We start from the raw sequence: 19,760 nt of genomic DNA, 5'->3' as shown, positions 1-19,760 counted from the left end.
GCAAAAAGCCCAGTAATCCTTTCAAAAGACTGTTGAAACAGCGTATTATCCTGTGCACTTTTCAAAATTCGAAAGTGCGACGAGACAAAGAAATATTCTGATGCGTTCAGCTGAAATATGGTTGGCTCAATTGTTTTGTTGCCAAGGGAATTTCATGCTTGTTTAGTTCCTTCCGCGTGGGTTATGTAAACACACGAGCGATCGATCGTAAACTCAAATCAAAAACCTGCCTACGAAGCGAAAGCTAGCCGTTCTATTGATTAAAGATAAGCAGATAATTATTTCACATTTCTATCTCATTAATATTCATATTTTCGATTATCCGGACTCTCGATTATCCGGACTATTTACCGAGGTTCCGATGAGTCCGGATAATCGAGGTTCGACTGCACTTCTTGTTTGTACTTGCTTAACTCCAAATACCTGAGGATTTGCGAAACCTTTTCATGGTCTGAACAGAAACACTCCATAGCGGAGGTAGGGCCAACCAGTCATTCTAACATTCCCCAAACAATATCTCTCAGCAAATTTATAGTCATCGATATAAAACCTCTTTGTCCATTATTTTAACAGAACCACGTCAGAAAGCTTTTTCTCATAACCGAAAGCTTTATCATCAGCGCTTTAAGCTCAACCTCAGCCATGCTGTCTTCCGAAAACCAAAATTTCTAACAGAACCTTTACGTGACCTAATATGTGTCACACGAGTGATACCAATAAATAATATCAGCTTAATTCTCGGAAAATCATGATGAAACAGCTATACGTGACGACAGATAGGTAAGCAGAGTACTTGCATTTTATACCTTGAATATTTTCTGATATCTTGTCCACATAAAAGTCCTATTCTCTCTCTGAGGTGACATTGAAAATCAATCAAGTAAGTCATCTATCTAAGTAGCAGTTTACTCTTTTTAGTCAGTGCCATGGTACGGACAGTTTATAGGAAGGTGTTACTGCAATACTGAAACGAAAATTTAAATATTCAAGGGCGGAAGTTAGTCATGTGTTGAATCAAATATTCATCTTTAACAGAGAACTTAAGAACTTTCCTGCAGCAGGTTTTTAACACAGGTTAACGATCAAACTTGAGCAGGGCACACAAGGAATCGAACTCAAGCTAACTGTTTATTGCAGTTAAAAAGTGAATGCGCCCGCGGAGTTCAGCTGGTTTTAGGGCTCGGCATATTGACAGAGTGAGAGAGAGTTCAGTGGATTCCATACGCTGTGCTACTACAAAACATCCTGTTGAACTATGATTTCACTTTGTAGTTAATAGATGCAAAATATATGAGTAAAGACTGCCAATCGATCCGGATCGAAAGGCGATAAATAGATATGAGATTCTCTGTATTACTTTTCTCTGCCTTGGGAAATCGAAAGCGAACGCGAAATTTCAATGTCACGCTATCGAAAACCGTTGTGTTCTTGATGCCAAGCTCCAGGGGCATGGTAGAATATCGATGAATAGCCAAGTCCTAACAATTTTCCATTGATTAGCTGTTAGCAAAGAAGGCTTATACAAATTTCAACGGCTTTGTTATCTTACATTTATTTGTGCCCTGGGGGCTGGAACACATTCACTTTAATACATTTTCCCAAAAAGCAACTAACTTATCAATCTTTTGCTCTCTAATATTCTACGATTTTATCGATGGGTTCAGTTTGTACAAAATTACTTGGAGCATTTACCGTAATCCTTTAACTCTTAACTTTAACTCTCCTCTTTGGCCGCTTAAAAAATTCTATTTTAAATTAGCTAAGAGAATTTAGTTTTAGATCAAATGAACAACTTCTTACTAATAAGTATGAGTATTCTCATTATCTTTTGGCTGGGTAATGTATGGATCAGCTAGAAGTTACGTGTTAATCACCCCTGGGAATTAAAGGGTTAATATTATGGTTGACTACTACGAGCTTAAATTTTGGTGTTTTTACTAATTGTAATGTTGTGGATTTTAAAACGTGTCAGTCACTTGCCGTGTGCAATGTTTTGGTTTTTTATTGTCTTTCCTCCTGCTCTCAGGATAAGATGACTCCACCCATCTTGATATCTGCACCAGTGGTAGTACACGTTATCATTTCTTTTATGTCGAAAGGATGTTTCTGTTATGTTTGGGATGCGTTGCCAGATAATTGTACTTGCGCTCGAAAAGGCCATCCAACTTACAGTTTATTTACCATGCCACGAAGGAGGTAAATGGCCATTTTAGAGAAAGCTAGGAACAACTTTGTAAATCTGCATGCATGCCAGCTGAAAAGAAGAGGGTTCTCACATTTAGGAGATAAGGGGTTATGATAATATTGCAACAAAGTATAGAGTAAGAAAGCAAAAGGAAATTGCAATGGATGCCAATTTTTCAAATCTTCTCTTTGTTATCGGTTCAATAGCAACCAGTTGTACCAGTGGAGTCACCCCTTAACCCTTTCACTCCCAAGATCTCATTGGCAATTCTTCTCACTGTCTGCGGTATTATTCTTATGATGTTAATTTGGAGAATTTCGTATTGGATCAACTTATAATCCCCTAATTGATATTTTTCTTTGTTCTCGTCACTCTTCTGCTTGATGTTGTTTAGAAATTGTAAGGAGAAATTCAGTTCACTCATTTTATTTATTGTGGGGAATTTAGTTCACTCATGGGGGTTAAAGGGTTAAAGACCTTAACCTGAATGGAGTATTTCTTGGTGAACAAAAAAATCTATGTATCTAAAAGTAGTAAAAGATCTTAGCTGAAAAGGAACCATAGATTGTTGATATTTTACTTCGTGTGAGTTTTGGCTGATGAAGGGTTTATAGGTTTGGACAACATGAGGTCATTGATGCACCATTTTAATCGATTAATTTTATAGCAATATGCCTTAATTATTTAATCTTGTGTGTATTTTCTTTTGAAAGAATTATTTATAACGATGCAAAAGATAAGTACACCTATACCTTCTTTCCTTGCGGGCCGGACAATTTGATCTCTCCAAGGAAACCGGATGAGGAAAGTTGCAAGAACGTTGCAGTAAGTATAGCATTTTCGTCTTGCGCTTAATTTACGCGTAAATATCCTCAGTTTAGCTTAAAGGATTTGTGAAGCCTTTCATTCTTATAAGGGAGATGACTCGTGACTGTTTAGTAAGCAAAAAACAAGGATTACGGAAAATCAAGTTGGGCTCGTTCGTTATTTTTATGAGACCTAGATATCACATTAAAGATTCCACTTCTTACGCTATTAGAACTCTCTCTCTCTCTCTCTCTCTCTCTCTCTCTCTCTCTCTCTCTCTCTCTCTCTCTCTCTCTCTCTCTCTCTCTCTCTCTCTCATGTCCTTTACGCCTAACAGGCATGTAGGGCAGCAACGTGTTCCCTCCACATCTGACGATTCCTTGCCATGAACTTGATGCCCTCCCAGGTCTTCCCCATCTCCTTTATTTCCTTCTCAACTGTCCGTCGCCATGTGATCTTGGGGCGACCCCGCTTGCGTTTCCCTTCTGGCGTCCAATGCATAGCAGTTTTTGCAATGGAAGCTTCTTGGCGGGTGACATGGCCAATCCACCTCCAGCGTCTCCTCATCAGGATGGTAGCCATTGGTTCGGTTCCACATTAGGACTACTCCCCAAAAAGTCTCTTATCTCTCCATGAAATTAGAATCTGCATTTTAATCACTATGATTAAAACAAATTATATACGAATTTCGCATAAATTACATTGGGATGAAGCAATTGTAACCGCTATCAGACTTTTGAACAGAACATAAAGTCATATGTACCGGATTAAGGAAGATATGTAAACGACAAAAACCTGACCTAATGGAATTAGAGGTTATCAAGATCTGCTCTCTTTTCTTCATATGCAGCTGTGTCAATACGACACAACGGGAACACCACATGTATACAGAGATATTGGTGAACAGAAAGACGTTAAGTGCGAAGCCACTGATGATTACCCGTTTGCACTGAAATATGCTGTAACGTGAGTTAACAGTACTTTCCGAAGTAGACCAAACGTTACCTTCAGAATCACGTTTATGAGGTTGATTTGCGGAAAGAAGTATATGCATGTCCTTGCGTACACGTTTTGCAGCCTTTCTTTACTTGCCAATGTATTCAAATTGTTTACAGAAAATTGTTTCTTTGTTTCTTCCTTGGGAAAACTTTGTTTGTAAACCAGCTTCGTCCATATTTACCTCTAAACGTCTATACGTTTTGGACGGAAAGAAGCCTTTAATGCATGCGGTGCTTACAAGGTATTATTTGTTCCGTTTTCTAGATCAGGGCCATTTAAAGGAGGTGGTTCCACGGTCAGAATCGAGTGCAGTAGTGACCCTTCCGCTAAACTTGTACCAATTAAGACCAGTGAAATAAATATGGTAAATATACACACACACGCACACACACACACACACACATATATATATATATGTATATATATATATATATATATATATATATTTTTTATATACTCAACAAAATATCGCGTTTCTGATTGGTGAATGATGAATGCATAAATAGGTTATAGAGTGCAATAGAGGTTATAGAGTGCAATACGGAGAAGTTGCCTTGGAAACACCTGGGAAGCGCCAAATTTGAACACCAAATTATAAAAAAATGTCGAGAATATAATAAATAAAAAATCGTATGAACCTGCTCGTGCATTTCGTGATTTATGGTCACTCGTGATGTTTTGAAAGTTCTCAAATTGCACTCGCCTACGGCTCGTGCAATTTTGAGAACTTTCAAAACATCACTCGTGCCCATAAATCACGAAATGCACTCGCGTTCATACGATTTCCTATACATATATATATATACATATGCATTATAATGAAGAAAAGCTCATCGGGTTTTTTAATCAAAAAGGAGAACACGAGCCTTCTTGTTTTAAATAAAAAAATCAAATTATTTATCCAGGGGCATCCAATTTAGCAGAGCTAGTTTAAATGGAGCCCTGACACAACACAAAAACAAAGACATAAAAACACTAAAAAAAATTTTGGAGATCTAAAAGATATGCATAGCACTAATTAAAATTACTTTGGACAAATGTATAACGTTGAGTTCATTGAATTTCAATAGTTTAGTCCTATATCTTTTTTTGATAGATATTTATCCTCAAAACTCCCTGTGGATGTCCTAATCGGTGTTTAGCTCCTACCTCAACAAAACCAGGGCCCACAGCCGCGCCCCTAGGTAAGATGTTTGTCTCAGGTTAAGCCTAAGGCTTCTGTGTTGTTCTTTTTGTTTGTATGAAAGCAATAAATTGCCAAGTGAATATGGACATTTCAATTCTGATTAAGTTTTTTTCACACTTTAGAGCGGCAATCAAGAGATCAATAGGGGGGACTATCTTCACAAAACTGGGTCAACTAAAGCTGTGGAGATTCTAAATTGGTTGGAAAGCTTACTTAAAGTTACAATCATGTTTGCAACCTCTTCTCTTTTAACGAAAATACTGAAATCACTATATGTAAGGGCCTTATTTAGCGGCGCTCGAAGGAACAAATGTTTTGAAATAGCAATTTCTGTGAATCGAAGGAAAGAGGTAGAAAGATAACACTGTATATCATTATTAGTCATTAATAACAGTTTATTAATTAACTAAATAAAATCTGTTTGTTTTCCAGATTGGGAAGTGGACATCCTATTACCAATTGCAGCAGTAACTCTTTTAGCCATGTGCCTTTTTCTATTTTTATGGTGGCGTGGGTTCATCAGGTTGCCATGCCGTATCTGTCGCCATGATCACGATAACCTGGGGGGCGGAGTTAGGGAAAGAGGCGCGTCAGAGAATACTGCACTTATAAACGATCGAGAACAAAATGATCACGCTATTGAACACGAAGACTCTGGGGCGAAGGAAAATCTAACAGAGCCAGTCCAAGTCGAAGAGGGAGATGTGAAAGATGTGTGTAAATTTGTCACACGCGGCATCGGAACAGTTGTTGTTTAATTTACTCTGCGTCCTATTGTGTTCTAACGTGTCTAAAGACTCTAATAAATTACAGTGTTGAATATCTCTGTCTTCTAGGGCATACAAGAAGCAATGATACCAAAATATATGACTGGCGAACAACTTCGTTTAATAATTACCATTTAAATCAATGTTAATAGAGAATTCTGTAGGTAATTCCTTAATTTACCCTTGGGCTTAAGAAGTGAAAGACAAGGTGACACAGAAAAATAGAATTATCAGGCCAATTAATCCATAACACATTTTTTAAGCTGTTCTTTTGATATCACAGACCACATAATTACAAATGCTTTATCTATTAATTTGACTTTCAGTTTAGAGAAAACATTTGGAAAGTAGCGCCTCTGTCACAAAGGAAAACTCTTTGCTCTCACAGTGCACAAACATTAATGCGTATTCGCAGACAAAGTCTCAAAAAAAAGAGGAACTCAATAAATAGATATTGTATTTAGAAACGTTGATGACTTTACGTTGGGTCGTTATGTTCGGTTCGTAGCGGTTATGCCGTGACAAACAGCCGACACACGAAGGTGATTCAAACTGCACGTTCACAATACATTGAAAGCGAGATTACAAAATGTGGGCGGGAGTTAGGATAATTTTATTTTTATTTCATGATACACCTCTTTTAGCTACAAGTCCAACTTAAAAATTATCGCTGTATCCTTCAACTAATTAACAATGTTTATCATGCGTTACACGTTTGCACGTGAAAATAAAAGTGTAATCGAAGTTGGTTATCTTTGCTTTTCTCATTTGCTTCCATAGTTCTTAAGGCCGCTCTACTATTTAAAGGTCCTAGTTTCCTCTCCCTAAGTTTCTACAAACGGGTGGTTTGTGATGTTTGGCTTTCGACAGAAACTGTGAAACTTCCTTTTCCCTTTAAAGATAAACTTCTGATGCTAATAAATCTCCCAAGCTTTTGAAAAAGGCGAGTAACACCAAAAATACTTTTAACTTGCTGGCGGAACTCCCTGTTTACAACGCAGTAGATGACTGGGTCTGCAGCAGAGTTCAATATCGTTGATACAACCATCAGAGTAAGCAAAACAGTGTAATATGGCTGAAAAGCAATCTCTGTCCAAAATATCGCAACCAATCTGAGCAGAGTCAGTGGGAGCATGCACACCGCAAACAAAATTACTAAAGGTGTAAGGATGCGATACGTCTTCCTTTTTTGGCGCAGCATGGTTTTGATACTTGAGGAGTGAAGGTTTCCCATACTCGTGGAACCATAAGGCATACCCTGTAGAGAAGTGGTCCTTTTGGAGACCAGCTGCGCGATTTTTATGTAACTAAAGGCGACGACAGCCAGAGGAAATACGTACCAAAGGACCGTGAGGGTCATGATGTAGGTCATGTATTCTGTCATCGTCCAGGGGAGGTAACACATTTTGTGACACGAGTCGTACTCCATAAACGCATACAGAGGAATGGAACCAAAAGCAAAAGCAGAAACCCACACACCGATCAGAATAAAGCACCTTTTCTTGTACGATAGCCTTCTCCGGGCGCGGGCTGTTTTTCGAGCGATGTTCACGTACCTCTCGAACCCAATCAAGCCGATAGAAAAAATAGCAGCGCCAAAGAACGTTTCTGTAGTCGGCATAATGTACAGGCAAAAGGCTCGGCCAAGTGACCACCTGAACGGATCTTCCTCCTTTAAAATGGCAATTGGCAAATTGAAGATCAGTGTACAAAGATCTGCTATCGCCAGGCTGAAGAGGTATTGGCTTGCGGGTCCAAGTACCTTGGGCTTTTGGATAATTACCACACAGACTGTGACGTTCCCAATAACCCCCAAGAAGCCTAGGGCAATTTGGAAACCAATTCGTAAGATGGCTACTCCAAACGGTTCTTTGTCCAGGAGGTACACAGGAAATGTTACATTGGTTTCTAAGCAGTTGGTGCTCATTTCGATCCACCCAAAATATCTGTGTTAAGATGAAACAATTTGTCAAATACTCCTCTTGTTTATCAGAAAGAAAAAAGGAAACCGAGTCAAAAGCAATGATCAAACCGATTTACAACTGCATGGTTTATATCTTGTGACACGAAAAGGAAATAATAAAAAAAAAAGCAAAAGTTCGTCTTCTTTAAGTTTTGATCAATCAATAATGGAATTCCCTCCCTTGAAACAGAGATGAAGTTTCGTAATAATCTTAGTTGCTGCCCTTAAAAGAAAATATTTCTTCTCAAACCATTCATCAGCTTTCCGCTCACTTATTTGCACATTTGTCGCACTATATTACTTTTTTTTTCACAACTTGGAAAGTGAAACAATTCAATGCAAAAAGTTTATAAGTGACTAAACTTATCATCTTGTGCACAAGTTATCCTGCCTACTGCAAAGCCGGATAATTTCCAAAATTAGAAGTTTTCTCGTCTCAGTCCATATTTTGACGATATTTTGAGATTTTTTACCCGCTCTCTCTCCTTTTTTACCTTACACAAAATTTAAACGGGGGCCGTTCGTTCAAATGTCGCCATACCTTCTCAACGCACTTCGCAAAATTTGAACGTCCCCTCTTTGACTAGTTTCTGTCCCAAGAGAATTGCCTATTTATTAGTTTTTTGACTCAAGGGATGTCGTGAGTGATATTTAATTTTAGCATACATCAAAGAAGATTTCGGTTTTGTTTATGTTCAGCATTCAACTATCTATGGAAAATATATTTTGACAATAGCTGTATCTTGAACTCCCGCGGAGTTAACATGACCCTTCGCCTCCCATCGTTCTTTTAAATCGCTGTGGTGGTCTTTGAAAATCATTGCTTGTAGCAGGTAATGATACGAGGAAACCACAAAGAGCTATTCCTTACCAATTCTAATTGAAACCCGTGGATTGCTTTTACCTTTAATTGGTAGCAAGAGATATTTAACGACGTCAACTTCAGTTATATCCCGTAAGGACTTCAAACTGAGCAATTATTTCAATAGAAAAAACGACGCCTGATAACCACGTGTGCGCCCAAGGTGTTCTGGAACCTTCTATCTAATACCCACTTTTTATATGATAAGCGAAGCTTGCGCAAATACTACGTTAATCCTATTAATGTATTTTCTGTAGAATCACTTGGCCATTGAGACTAATCGTGATGAAACACTTAGACATAGGAGAGAGGGGTAAGGAGAGATGCCAGTATTTACGAAATTGACATTTCTTTGTGTTTTGGAGTTTACACTTTGCTCGCAATTTCGAGCGTAGCAAATGAAAAATATGGCCTGATTCCTTTGTAATTTTTATCAATTTGCATGATTTTAACCAAATATTGCGGTTCTTTAACTGCTCGCCTGTCGTTGGTCAATCTTCCTCGTAAAGGTCTCCCGGAGCTGTTTTTTCAGAAAATGGTTCAGAAAGAGGAAAATTTTCATTAAACCCGGATACATTTATGTAAGTTATATAAACAATGCGAATATCTGAGGCTTTCCGCAAGGCACGTAAAATGAATTTTCTTTCTCTCTGCTTTATGTGATTCAAATGTCTATGCACTTAACAAAATGAAAATTACTTAACAGCTACGGTGCAAATTATCCTTGACAGAAATAATAATCAGGATGAAGTCACGAAACCTCGAGAGGACATCGAGAGGGAACACGTACGAAGCGTAGTAAGCGAAATGTCTCCTGAATCGCTTAGTATGGTTTAAAGCATTTATAGAGATACCTATGATTACCACTAGGTGCACCTATTGTTTCACTTCATAGGGGGGTTCAGTAAGCCATTTACTGGGATGAAAACTTGATATGATGGAAAAGAAGGACCTTGATTTCCCATGCACTATTCCGAGCACTAACGATTAAAAACAGATGCTGGTATTCAACAAGAAAGCAAAATTAACGGAGTACAAGCATTAACGATTAAAAACAGACGCAGGAAGCCAATGGCCAAACTTAATCTGCTTTTCATCGCGTTCAAAAGGGAGAGCCCTTGGCCTACCTTCAGGTGTTTATTCGTTCAGTGGCTGAAATTCGTGATTTTGGCGCAGCGTGTCCTTATACGAGGAAACCTTAACAATGACGCAGAAAATTTTAAATATCAAAGCCACAGAGGCAACGGCCACAGGAAGCGGATGGTTGTCATAATGTCACCAAAACGAAACAGAAATTCTATGCATGATTAAAAGGGCAAGTTTATAAAAAAAACTGTGTTGATAATTTGGTTAAAAAAAAAAAAAAACAAACAAATTATCTTGTCTTTGACAATGGGCTTATGCTCAAAACATCAGCTTCGGAAAATCTTTTCGGTGGCCAATTTACAATATCAATTAAATTGATAAAACCAAATTATAACATTCTAAAACCCTAGCATTTGCGTGTCACGCGATAAAGTTTCGCAATAGAATTGTTTACTGCTAAATGGCGGTCTCTACCGATGACGATCAGACTTACGAGAGTTATCACGACACAAGGCACAACAAACAAGGACTCGAGTTCCATTTGCTTTTGGGCAACTACGGTAATGGAACTCTCTTATAGTGTCCCTGAAGATGGAGAATACTTCCTAAAGTAGGACGGCGACTGACAAATGTTGCACAGACATCGTTTCACATTAGAAATTGATATGAAAGCCAGTAGGAAGTCAAAATGAATCATGCAAAAGTTGGCGAGGTCTCACAACATGTGTTGTATGACCTGGAAAATGTTAGGGAATGATATATTGTTCAAATCCTTACCCGAAGTAATCTTTCCTAAATGAGGAAGTCAGGTGAAGATAGGTTTAGAGAAGAACTTTGACTTGTTCCGTTTGTGTTCTCAGTTCAGAAGAAAATGATGGACACTGAATGCTTGCAATTGTTGTCTGATATCTAGATCACTGATTCTGGTATCATATTTAAAACAGACTGACTGCATTGTTTAATTGCGTTGGATGCCCTTCATGCTGGTTTATTTATTTGAAAATCTATTCTTAAGAGGTAACTGGAACCCTAAAATGAATGAAGGGAGCGAGTTTCTAAAGAAAACTGTGGTGCTGCGCCGGTGGGTAACCGTAAACGTCATTTGAAATGAATAAATGGGGCACACTTTCTATAGAAACTGTGGCGCTGCGTCCTGTAATAGGTAACTGTAAACTTAAAACGAATAAATATGGCAAGTTTCTAGAGAAACTGTGGTGCTGCGTCGGTGGGTGTGAATTTGTGCTTGCTACTCTCTGTTCATTGCATCTATAGCCACGAAGGTTTTACTTTCATGTCCTGTAGACTCGACATGGCCAAACGATTAAAATTTCCCTCAAATCGCTCACATCAGTTTTAGGAGACTCCCCCTATCATTTGCAGCCTAAAATTCAACTAAGTGGAATAGGTCACCTTATTTACGGAACGTGTTCTTCTATCCTATTTACGGGCAATTACAAGTTTTCAACAAAACATATATTCAGGGCTTTAAGATATCCTAGTCTAACTCAGTACATAATATAAATAAAGTCTCGACCGATAAAAATATCTTTCAGTGGCGAGAATGTTTCGGAAGAAATATGTTGATAAAATCGAGTTCACTTGGCGTCCGAAATGTAAAAGTTATCGTTAAAAAAAATTGCTTTAGTGGCTCGAGAAGCAAACATGACTTCAATTATTAAGGGAAAAACGGTGAAATAGCTATTAATTAGAAGAAATTTGAATGATCTCGATTGGTGGTACGGTATACACCCTAGGGAAGCAAATGTGGGTACTTTTTTCACTTATTAAATCCCAATTTCTCCGATATCTGGTTACACAATTTTGAAAATAATTTTCTTGCATTTATTGTTTTTTTTTTTTTGTAGTAGTATGATTCCGGATTCCTGCTGACTTATTTTTTATATTCATTCTTTTTACGTAATTGCGAAACGGACGCTTGTACGAAGGGCTAACCCTCGAAAAGTCAGCTCTAGGAGCTCTTTATGGTGGCCAATTTACATTATTTACAATATCAACTCATTTTATCATGCAAAAACAAAGTATCTAATAATATCCCACGCCGACGCAGCAACACAGTTTCTTCAGAAAATTATCCCCTTTGACATCCTAATAACAGACCAGCGATAAAACATTCTTAACCCCACTATTCACAAGTCTGCATCAGTCTTTTCCATTTCCTTTCAGACAAACGGTAAGTCTTGTAGCAGAGGCAAGAGGCTCAAGAGAGCAAAAATAACAAAGGCAGACGAGGGGGAGGAAAGGAAAGGGACAGTCAGCTGCTGAGCGCAGACGTACCACATTTCCGCTCCCTCAGCGAATTACTTGTTACGTCAACTGTCATCTGAGGCACCTTTGTTATTACCTTCCGGTGAAAAGTGAAACCGCCAATAAATTTATCAGCAGGACAAATTTTTAACGTCTGGAACTGAATGATTATTTATCATGTTTATCGGTATGGCATAAGAGAACTATTGAAACCACATTCGAAATTCCTTTGACAGGAAAATATCCAAGATGAGTCGCCTCAAAGATGGACCTTAGGTGTCTCGGTATACCTGATGCGAGAGGTACTCATCAAGACTCTAGGAAAAGAAATAAGTCTGCACCAAGTGTGTTGGGAGAAAAGATATGACGGATATTCAGGCTTAAAGGCCCAAAGTGAAAAATCTCCTGGGGAGAATGTCTCTACTTCTAGAATATCTTTACCTCTTGCCGATAAAAATAATATCAAAATTGTACTAAATAACAACGAAATCAAACTTACGAAATTTTCGTGGAGAAAATTCAGATCTCTTCGAGAGCGACTCCGTTCCTATTTGAACCGATCGAATATCTGATTTGAACTCAGATCGATCTGTTTTCATCATTCGCTTTGAGTGACAGATAACTGACCGATCGTAATGCCTCATTCGTTTCCGTTCGTGGACGAATGAGCCCTTCTCCCTTTCAGCCACCTGCCCTCGCGTGTCTCCTGCCTGCCTCTCAGTCCTTCGAGGTTGCCATGCAAACATGTTAGAAATTGTTTCTGTGCAGGACAAAGAATTTTCTCAAGATTTTTTTTTAATGTGTTTGTCAGAAGGGAAGCTTTGAAAAAAGATCGAAATAAAGGTGCGAACTAAGTTTAAGGTGTTACAAACCTGGAAGAAATGTTTTACAAACCGTCCAAACAAAGCCCTTTCAACTCTAAATGAGAGGCGGAAAAAAAATGAGATTGGTTGACTGTAAGAGAGCAGACGACTCTTTGGAATCTAAACTTCTTCCCTGAGTTTCTTTCCTTTGTCGCGAAACCATGTCATAAAATACTTTTTTTTCCTCTGCTTAGCATTCGTTTAGCATGTTTCAACACCCGAAAAAATGTGAGAGCTCAGACCGTTCCCGCTGAGTTTTCCGGTTAGACAAACCTTTACTACCTGTATATTTTGAAAAAAAAAATCAACAATGAATTTCCGCGTGTGACACCCTTCATTGCATTTTACTCCACAAAAGAGAATCAGAAATTTACATGCATTTCCAGTGCCGCATCCTGTTGACTTTAAATGCACCAAACTATGAAAATGTCCCTTAGAACGTGCCGATAGCTATTTGGTGATTCATTTTAGTCTCATTTTAAGTCTAAATTCAACTGAATGCGGTATCATGGTTACAGTAAGTGCTTTTCAGCCCTGCTGAAAGGCTATTAGAATTTCTTGAAAAATTCATTAGCGGCGCCTAAAGCTATAAGTGAATGAAAAAAAGTTTTAAAGAAAAAAGTGCTGGTAAAATCTTTTTGGCGACCGAAAATTAAAAGTTGTTGTTGGATAAAATAATCTTTTTGACAGACCTGTTTTTAGAAAAAGTCATTATTAAAGACAGAAGGTCAGGCAAAAAAGACAGACGTTTACTGAACCATGCTAACAGCTAAACTAATAGATATTTGAAGACAATGTAAGAGCCATGGGCTCATTGTTTCTGCGACGTCCTTTGGCCTATTCATTGTTTGTCGTGTTTCTAAAAGAACGAACTGGAGTTGACGTGTCCACAGCTACGCTGTGCATTGCTTCAATATCTAGCGAAGAACATTCTTCAGATAATTTTTCATTTGTTTTGGACAAAAGGCAGCATAAAAAACGCTCAAGTTTAAACAGAATGAGCTACAAACCGAGAAGAGATGTTTCAGAATCGTACAGATAAAAGCTTTCTCAATAAGAGTAGATATAACATCTAGTCAGCCACCCTAACTTCACATCACAAAATGCTGCATTGAGTCGCGAAAACGCAGCAGAAATGTGGCATTTTTTGTTTACTGCGTTTCTACTTTTATAACGTAACCGTAAGAGCTCTTACCTTTCTCGCAGATTTGTAAAGTAAAACAGACCTCGCCTTTGTTTGGGAGGGAAAAAAGAAACAATTTGGACAAGCATAACACTGCTCATTGCATTTATCTGCGTAAAGAATGAATTAATTACATGGTTACATTTTTATCATATGGATAATTGATTACAGCATTTATCCTACGTGAGTGATTTAGTAACTTACATTATTTAATTTTTTTTTCATTTTCCATAGACCAAACATGCGTTAAACTAGGAAATTTTTCCCTTAAAATCTACAGAGTGCTAAACGTTCGGCGATTCTCTTGTCATTTCACACCCAAAATTCGACGGACATATGGAAAAGTGCTTTTCAACCCAGCTGAAAGGCTATCAATTTCGGAATAAATGTATATTCCATGACGAAAGCTAAATTCGAATGACATCTTTTACTGTTTATCAATTTATGTCTCAGTGTGTAATTTATAGTATTCAGCCGTTGTTCTACGTTTCCGCGTAGTATATTGTCGGATTCTTCAAGGATACAAAGATCAGTTAGGACGTCGCTTGTTTGTTTTTCTTTCTTGTATGACCTTTGACTCCTTTTGAAAGCTGGCGATTTATTTAGACATGGCAAACTGAGCATGCACAGCAAGGGTCGGTCGTATGTTCTCTCAAGAGTCTTTTCACTAACAGTAATGATACCCGTCCAGAAAAATCGCTTTTTCATCTAAGTCTGTCCTATAAATTGTATCAGTATAAGTCCAAAAACGTTTTATCAATAATTTTGCAATCTGGTTCGCACGTTACTTGCTATACAACTGTATATCATGTGAGAGAGAGTAACTAAAATGAATAGACAAACAATACGCGGTTGTTGAAAGCAAAACAAATTGAAAACATGAGCCTGTCTTGTTCTTAAGTTTTGAACGGCCAGTAGATTTATACTAAAAAAAATTGATTATTCGCCCTCGATGTCTAATTGATTCAGGCTTCGCATTTATCAACTGTCACGCGATTGTACATTCTCTTATTAAGCCTGGTTATCAGCCTTATCTGTATTTCCATATTATTGTCTTTTCCTCCTGTACTTTAACGGATTCATTTTAGTAACAAATTGGCAAAATAAATAGATAATCTAAATGAAAAAATATCTGGAGATTTTAATTACCATAGTACAGTGTCGGTTGACGAGTAGAATGACACAGCCTGTACCAAACTCTTAGTTGGGGGAAACATTTACACGTTCTTTATCAACTTGGAAGCTGAAAAGTGTAACTTATAAATTAGTTAAATGAATAAAACATGTGTGGCTATGCAGGATTTTCATATCTTAAACCATCATACATGTGTACATACACCAACTAAAACAGGTAGAAAAAGTCCACCGCATTTATAATTTTGTATCACAATTTTGAATGTATTTCGTCCACACTAAATGTGTTCACTACACAGTCTGAACTAACAGTGGCACACAGAGAATAATCGTTGTTCCACACCAATCCTTCAATAGAACCTGCATGCATTTTCCTGCATACAAGTCTTTCACCACTCAAGCAGTCCCAGAGAACTAAACGCCCATTCTGCGTTGAACAGAGACACCAATGCTTGGTGGGGTTCAAGCTCAGGTAGGTAAGTGTGTACCATCCTGGGATGTCTTTTGTGCCAAAGACATGCTTCATCTCAAAATTAACGCCATCTCGTAAGTGCACTGTCCTGTCATCAGCACAAGTTGCCAATAACAACTGCCCATTTGCCATTTCCTTCCAGTCAATTGATGTCACAGCTGTTGTATGCCCAGTAAGTGTTTTGATTTTTACTCCTAAAGAATACAATGATTGTGATGATTTATAACTGTTCTTCAGAACAAAAAAATTAAAAAAAACACCCTGCAATTCTCTAAAGTAAAAATAGCTGTTCATCTTTTGTTTTTGTTTTGTATGTTGTGCAAAACATGTTCATCAGTGAGAAACAAGATGTCCTGCCCTGCGATTAGACCATTATTGATTGGTTCAGGGATTTCATCTGAAAATTTTGGGTTCTGAATTGCTCATTTTAGTCTATAATTATAGGAAAAGTAACTGAATGAGAAAGTTTGAATGGCAATGAATGGGAAAGCTTACCAAATGAATGCAAATTTTTGAGAAAATAAATAAATGCTTTGAACAAAGAATAATAATAAGAAGCACTGATAAGCAACTTGACTTCTCTGATCTGTTGTATTGCAAATAATTTACCTGTACAATGAACAAATACATTTATATTACAAAATGTCATTAAGGACACAAAAATGGCAACAACTACAAATCAAGGACCCAGTGGCCAGTCAGTCACAAAACTGACTTGACAAACTGGCAACAATAGATTCCCAAAAACAAACATGTATTTCCAGTTTCATACCTGCAAATTCCTTAATATTTAATTAAAGATATTAGAAATCGCCAGCCAGTAAAAATCACCACATAATTGGGTCACTCATCAGGATAATCAGTGAATTTTCAGAACCAAGTTGTTTGAAAACTATTAATCATTTAAACAATGCAATAGGTGGAACTAAAGTGTTCATTATTTAGAAAGTGAAATAATCTTTCAATATTACATGCATGTAAATTATAATTAAGCATGAAGCAAAAAAAATTAAACCTTATATATGTACAAAAGCTCAGATAAAATGATCAGTCCTTTCCACTCAAGCACAGGATACAGACACACAAATGAAAGTACTCAGTAAATCAATACTTTTGCACATTGCATCATATCCCATGTTCATGGCTACACTTTTAACTACTTTAATGTTATTTCTAAAGGTGTAAATATATTATTGAAACATTAATATTTTAATATTAACTATTCACTGTTCAGATTTCATATGCTATTCAGTACTGTAGATTTGAGAACTACAACAACATGAAGTAGCAACACAAGAACATAACTTTTGATACATGTACATATGCTTTTCACTACATAACGATCAGGTGGAACATAACGTCATCGATTGCATTTCATAAAACCAGTAACCAAGACAAAATGTTCAATAAAACAAATGTTTCTGTATTTAATAGTCATACCATGGGTATTACATGTAATACCTTCAGATATAGTGATTGATCCATTTATGTTCATGCAGGTGCATAATTTAAGCAGTTTAACCATTGACTTATTAAAATTTGAAATTTGCATTCATTTAAATTTGCATTTCCATGAAGAGTTTTTCATGCTCATATACCAAATAGTATACACAAAGAGGATTCTGCTAGTTCTGACCTCTAGTAAAAATCAGTGTCTACTTGCAGTGAATGTAAGGGGAAGTACACTTTATAAACTTATCTCCATTTGAATGAGATGTTAGTTATTGTTACTTATTTTATTCTAGTGTTAAAATCAGCATCAATCATTCAAATAGTCATTGACTGGTTAGCAATCAACTATCACTGATTACTTATTGATGAAGGTGAGGTAATGTCAGTAATTTCTGAAATGAGTGATCTTTGACTGAAATATATTAAACCAAAATAAATTAGGCCATGCCATAAAAGGGGAGAACTGATGGGGAGCAAAATATTCCTGGGGATGGACTTGAATGTGATGTGGTGTGAATTTTCTTTGATTCATATTGTTTTGAACAGCTATAAATTAATTATGCTAAGGAAAAAAAAAGAAGCTTGATTGTGTAGAATCCTTATCTGATTATCTTTATTGTGCAGCTGTGCATATAGTTATAGGCTTTATTTCAACATGTACCATGCCTGTCTACTATAAAGCTAGAATTTATTGTATAGTACACTGAATAATCAATTGGAAAACAGAAAGCAGTACTCACCATTGGAGGAATTCCATACACAGGCTGTCTGATCCTCAGATGCTGTGGCAATCATAGATGAACATGGACTCCAACACAAACTCCAGATTTCAGCTGCCACCTGTTGGCCCTCTCTCTCACTAAAATGAGCTCTAAAATTTAGGAGTTCCCCGGGCCGAGAGGAGTTGATTGGTTGAAACATGTAAAGGCACAGATGCCCACTGTCCAAGCCAATTGCTAAGCTGGTGCAATCATGTGACCAAGCCATTGTCAAAATGCCACCAAGACAAGTCAAAGCAGTACATGGAGGAACATCTCCATTTGGTAGCCATCTTAGAAGATCACCATCCAAACAACCAATGAAAGCATAGTCATTGTTCCAGGTAAGACATCTGATGGAGCTTTCATGCTTTGTTTTGAATATTGGATCAGTTTTACCCTTTTGCCATATGTAGATGTTACCTGTGAAATCTCCTGCCAGGACTAAGTTTTTCTCATTCATTGCAACTCCACATCCAGTGACTTCAAGAAATTTTAAGTCATGGTCCTGCTTTAAAAAGTGAGGAAATTGGTCTCCAGGGTTGTTGTATTCCAATGAGAGATGATGGAGAGACATGATTCCACCTACCCATAGAGCTCTTCCTGGTACTGCCCAGTTGAGATGGATAATAGAATTTGTAGGGCCTCCTTTAATTTCGTGAACAAGTTCTCCTCTGGTTGTCCACCAGGAAAAAATTCCTGACAAGTAAGAAACAGCAAGAAGGTAGTTTTCATGCCACAGTGCAACCTGTGCTGAACCTGTGGCCTGAAGGAATGATGCAATTGACAGATCAGCCTCATGGAGCAGGAGAAAGATTCCTCCCTGAAATCCCACAGCCACAATACCATTGTGGCATGGTGACAAACACATCAGAGATGCTTTCGAATCTCCAAGGGGGTCTAGGGCTTGAGATTTCAAGAAAATGCCAGTTTCTGAGAACAGGTGAGCTTCACTGAAATGATTGTGGTGTCTCTGAAGAAGTGCAATAACATTGTTCTGTGATGCAAAGATGGCCATGTCATAGAAATCTTTCTGCTCTACATATGTAGAGCTTGGTTCGCCTTCGTTGATGAATGATTCAGGTGTTTCAGTGAGGTCTCCCGAACCTTCTTTTTCTTGGAAAGAGCTGCAAGAACTTTGAGTGCCTAATTTGTGCGTTTTGGGGGATACCGTCCACCTTTCTTGAATTTCCCATTTTTCGTGCTGCTTAACCAAGTCGAATACGATCACAACAGAATCCGAAAGAATACTATCGCCACAGAGTACAATTCGCTTTCCATTTGTTGACCAGTCAGCAAAATGAACATCTCCAATTGCTGCATTACAGCTGAGGAGCAATTCCCAGTTTGGACTCCAAAGTTTAATTTCACCACTATAACACGCAGTCAGAGTGGCGTTGAGGTGGGAATTATAGAGCATGACAGTAATCAAATCACTGTGGGCTTGAAAAGAGTACTTCCTTTGTCTTGTTGTCACATCCCAGCAAACTACAAGGGAACCAAGTGGGGTAAAGTAGCAGTTCTGATCCTGTGGGTCGAGAAATCGCGCCGGGAATCCTGCACATTGTCGAAGGGAACCAACACCCCAAGAAAAATCCACTTGAAAGCCCAATCTTTCTTTTGTGTCAGTGCACATTACTTCGGATGAAGACGAAGGAATTTCCATTGCTTAAAAAAATAACTGCGCTCTGGAAGAAAAAGTTTAAATATCGAATTTTCGAGCCTGCTTATTCATTATGATTTGAGGAGTACGTCATACATGATATCAGGAGATGTCC

At 37.7% G+C, this 19,760-nt stretch overlaps 3 protein-coding genes across 9 annotated transcripts; 1 reads left to right on the top strand and 2 right to left on the bottom strand.

The window, feature by feature from the left end:
* The first annotated feature begins 359 nt into the window (after positions 1–359).
* LOC113679555 (uncharacterized) lies at positions 360–6,688 on the top strand. 4 transcript variants are annotated; one of them, XM_089180282.1, is made up of 8 exons: positions 360–477; positions 574–780; positions 2,027–2,196; positions 2,899–3,010; positions 3,843–3,958; positions 4,256–4,355; positions 5,088–5,175; positions 5,610–6,688. In XM_089180282.1, the coding sequence occupies exons 3-8, from the start codon at positions 2,033–2,035 to the stop codon at positions 5,933–5,935; spliced, it is 906 nt and encodes a 301-aa protein (XP_089036408.1). In that variant the 5' UTR covers positions 360–477; positions 574–780; positions 2,027–2,032; the 3' UTR covers positions 5,936–6,688. The 4 variants fall into 4 exon arrangements, with proteins under 4 accessions (XP_089036408.1, XP_089036407.1, XP_089036409.1 ...); XM_089180281.1 differs by lacking the exon at positions 360–477 and having other exon boundaries at positions 751–880; XM_089180283.1 differs by lacking the exon at positions 360–477 and having other exon boundaries at positions 765–859.
* Positions 6,045–14,278, bottom strand: LOC113679553 (substance-K receptor). Of its 4 annotated transcripts, none has more exons than XM_027196521.2 (2): positions 14,179–14,278; positions 6,045–7,890 (listed from the first exon to the last, which is right to left on the bottom strand). In XM_027196521.2, exons 1-2 carry the CDS (start codon positions 14,265–14,267, stop codon positions 6,777–6,779), a joined length of 1,203 nt encoding a protein of 400 aa, XP_027052322.2. In that variant the 5' UTR covers positions 14,268–14,278; the 3' UTR covers positions 6,045–6,776. The 4 variants fall into 4 exon arrangements, with proteins under 4 accessions (XP_027052322.2, XP_027052323.2, XP_089036405.1 ...); XM_027196522.2 differs by lacking the exon at positions 14,179–14,278 and adding an exon at positions 12,620–12,880; XM_089180279.1 differs by lacking the exon at positions 14,179–14,278 and adding an exon at positions 8,449–8,533.
* On the bottom strand, positions 14,258–19,751 carry LOC113679552 (uncharacterized). Its single transcript, XM_027196520.2, has 2 exons — positions 17,965–19,751; positions 14,258–15,966 (listed from the first exon to the last, which is right to left on the bottom strand). Exons 1-2 carry the CDS (start codon positions 19,646–19,648, stop codon positions 15,551–15,553), a joined length of 2,100 nt encoding a protein of 699 aa, XP_027052321.2. The 5' UTR covers positions 19,649–19,751; the 3' UTR covers positions 14,258–15,550.
* Positions 19,752–19,760: the final 9 nt, after the last annotated feature.

This window comes from Pocillopora damicornis, chromosome 8 (assembly GCF_964200805.1).
Source record: "Pocillopora damicornis chromosome 8, jaPocDami1.2, whole genome shotgun sequence".
Lineage (NCBI taxonomy): Eukaryota > Metazoa > Cnidaria > Anthozoa > Scleractinia > Pocilloporidae > Pocillopora > Pocillopora damicornis.
This window is presented reverse-complemented; position numbering and strand designations above follow the sequence as displayed.

Bases quoted from the DNA above. Each gene is read 5' to 3' on its own strand.
- LOC113679552 (XM_027196520.2), bottom strand. From the start codon at position 19,648: ATGGAAATTCCTTCGTCTTCATCCGAAGTAATGTGCACTGACACAAAA. The intron at 15,967-17,964 runs GTGAGTACTGCT...TGTATTCTTTAG, and splicing joins TGTATGGAATTCCTCCAATG to GAGTAAAAATCAAAACACTT.
- LOC113679553 (XM_027196521.2), bottom strand. From the start codon at position 14,267: ATGAGCAGTGTTATGCTTGTCCAAATTGTTTCTTTTTTCCCTCCCAAA. The intron at 7,891-14,178 runs GTAAGAGCTCTT...ATCTTAACACAG, and splicing joins TTTACAAATCTGCGAGAAAG to ATATTTTGGGTGGATCGAAA.
- LOC113679555 (XM_089180282.1), top strand. From the start codon at position 2,033: ATGACTCCACCCATCTTGATATCTGCACCAGTGGTAGTACACGTTATC. The intron at 2,197-2,898 runs GTAAATGGCCAT...TTCTTTTGAAAG, and splicing joins TTTACCATGCCACGAAGGAG to AATTATTTATAACGATGCAA. The intron at 3,959-4,255 runs GTGAGTTAACAG...TCCGTTTTCTAG, and splicing joins GCACTGAAATATGCTGTAAC to ATCAGGGCCATTTAAAGGAG.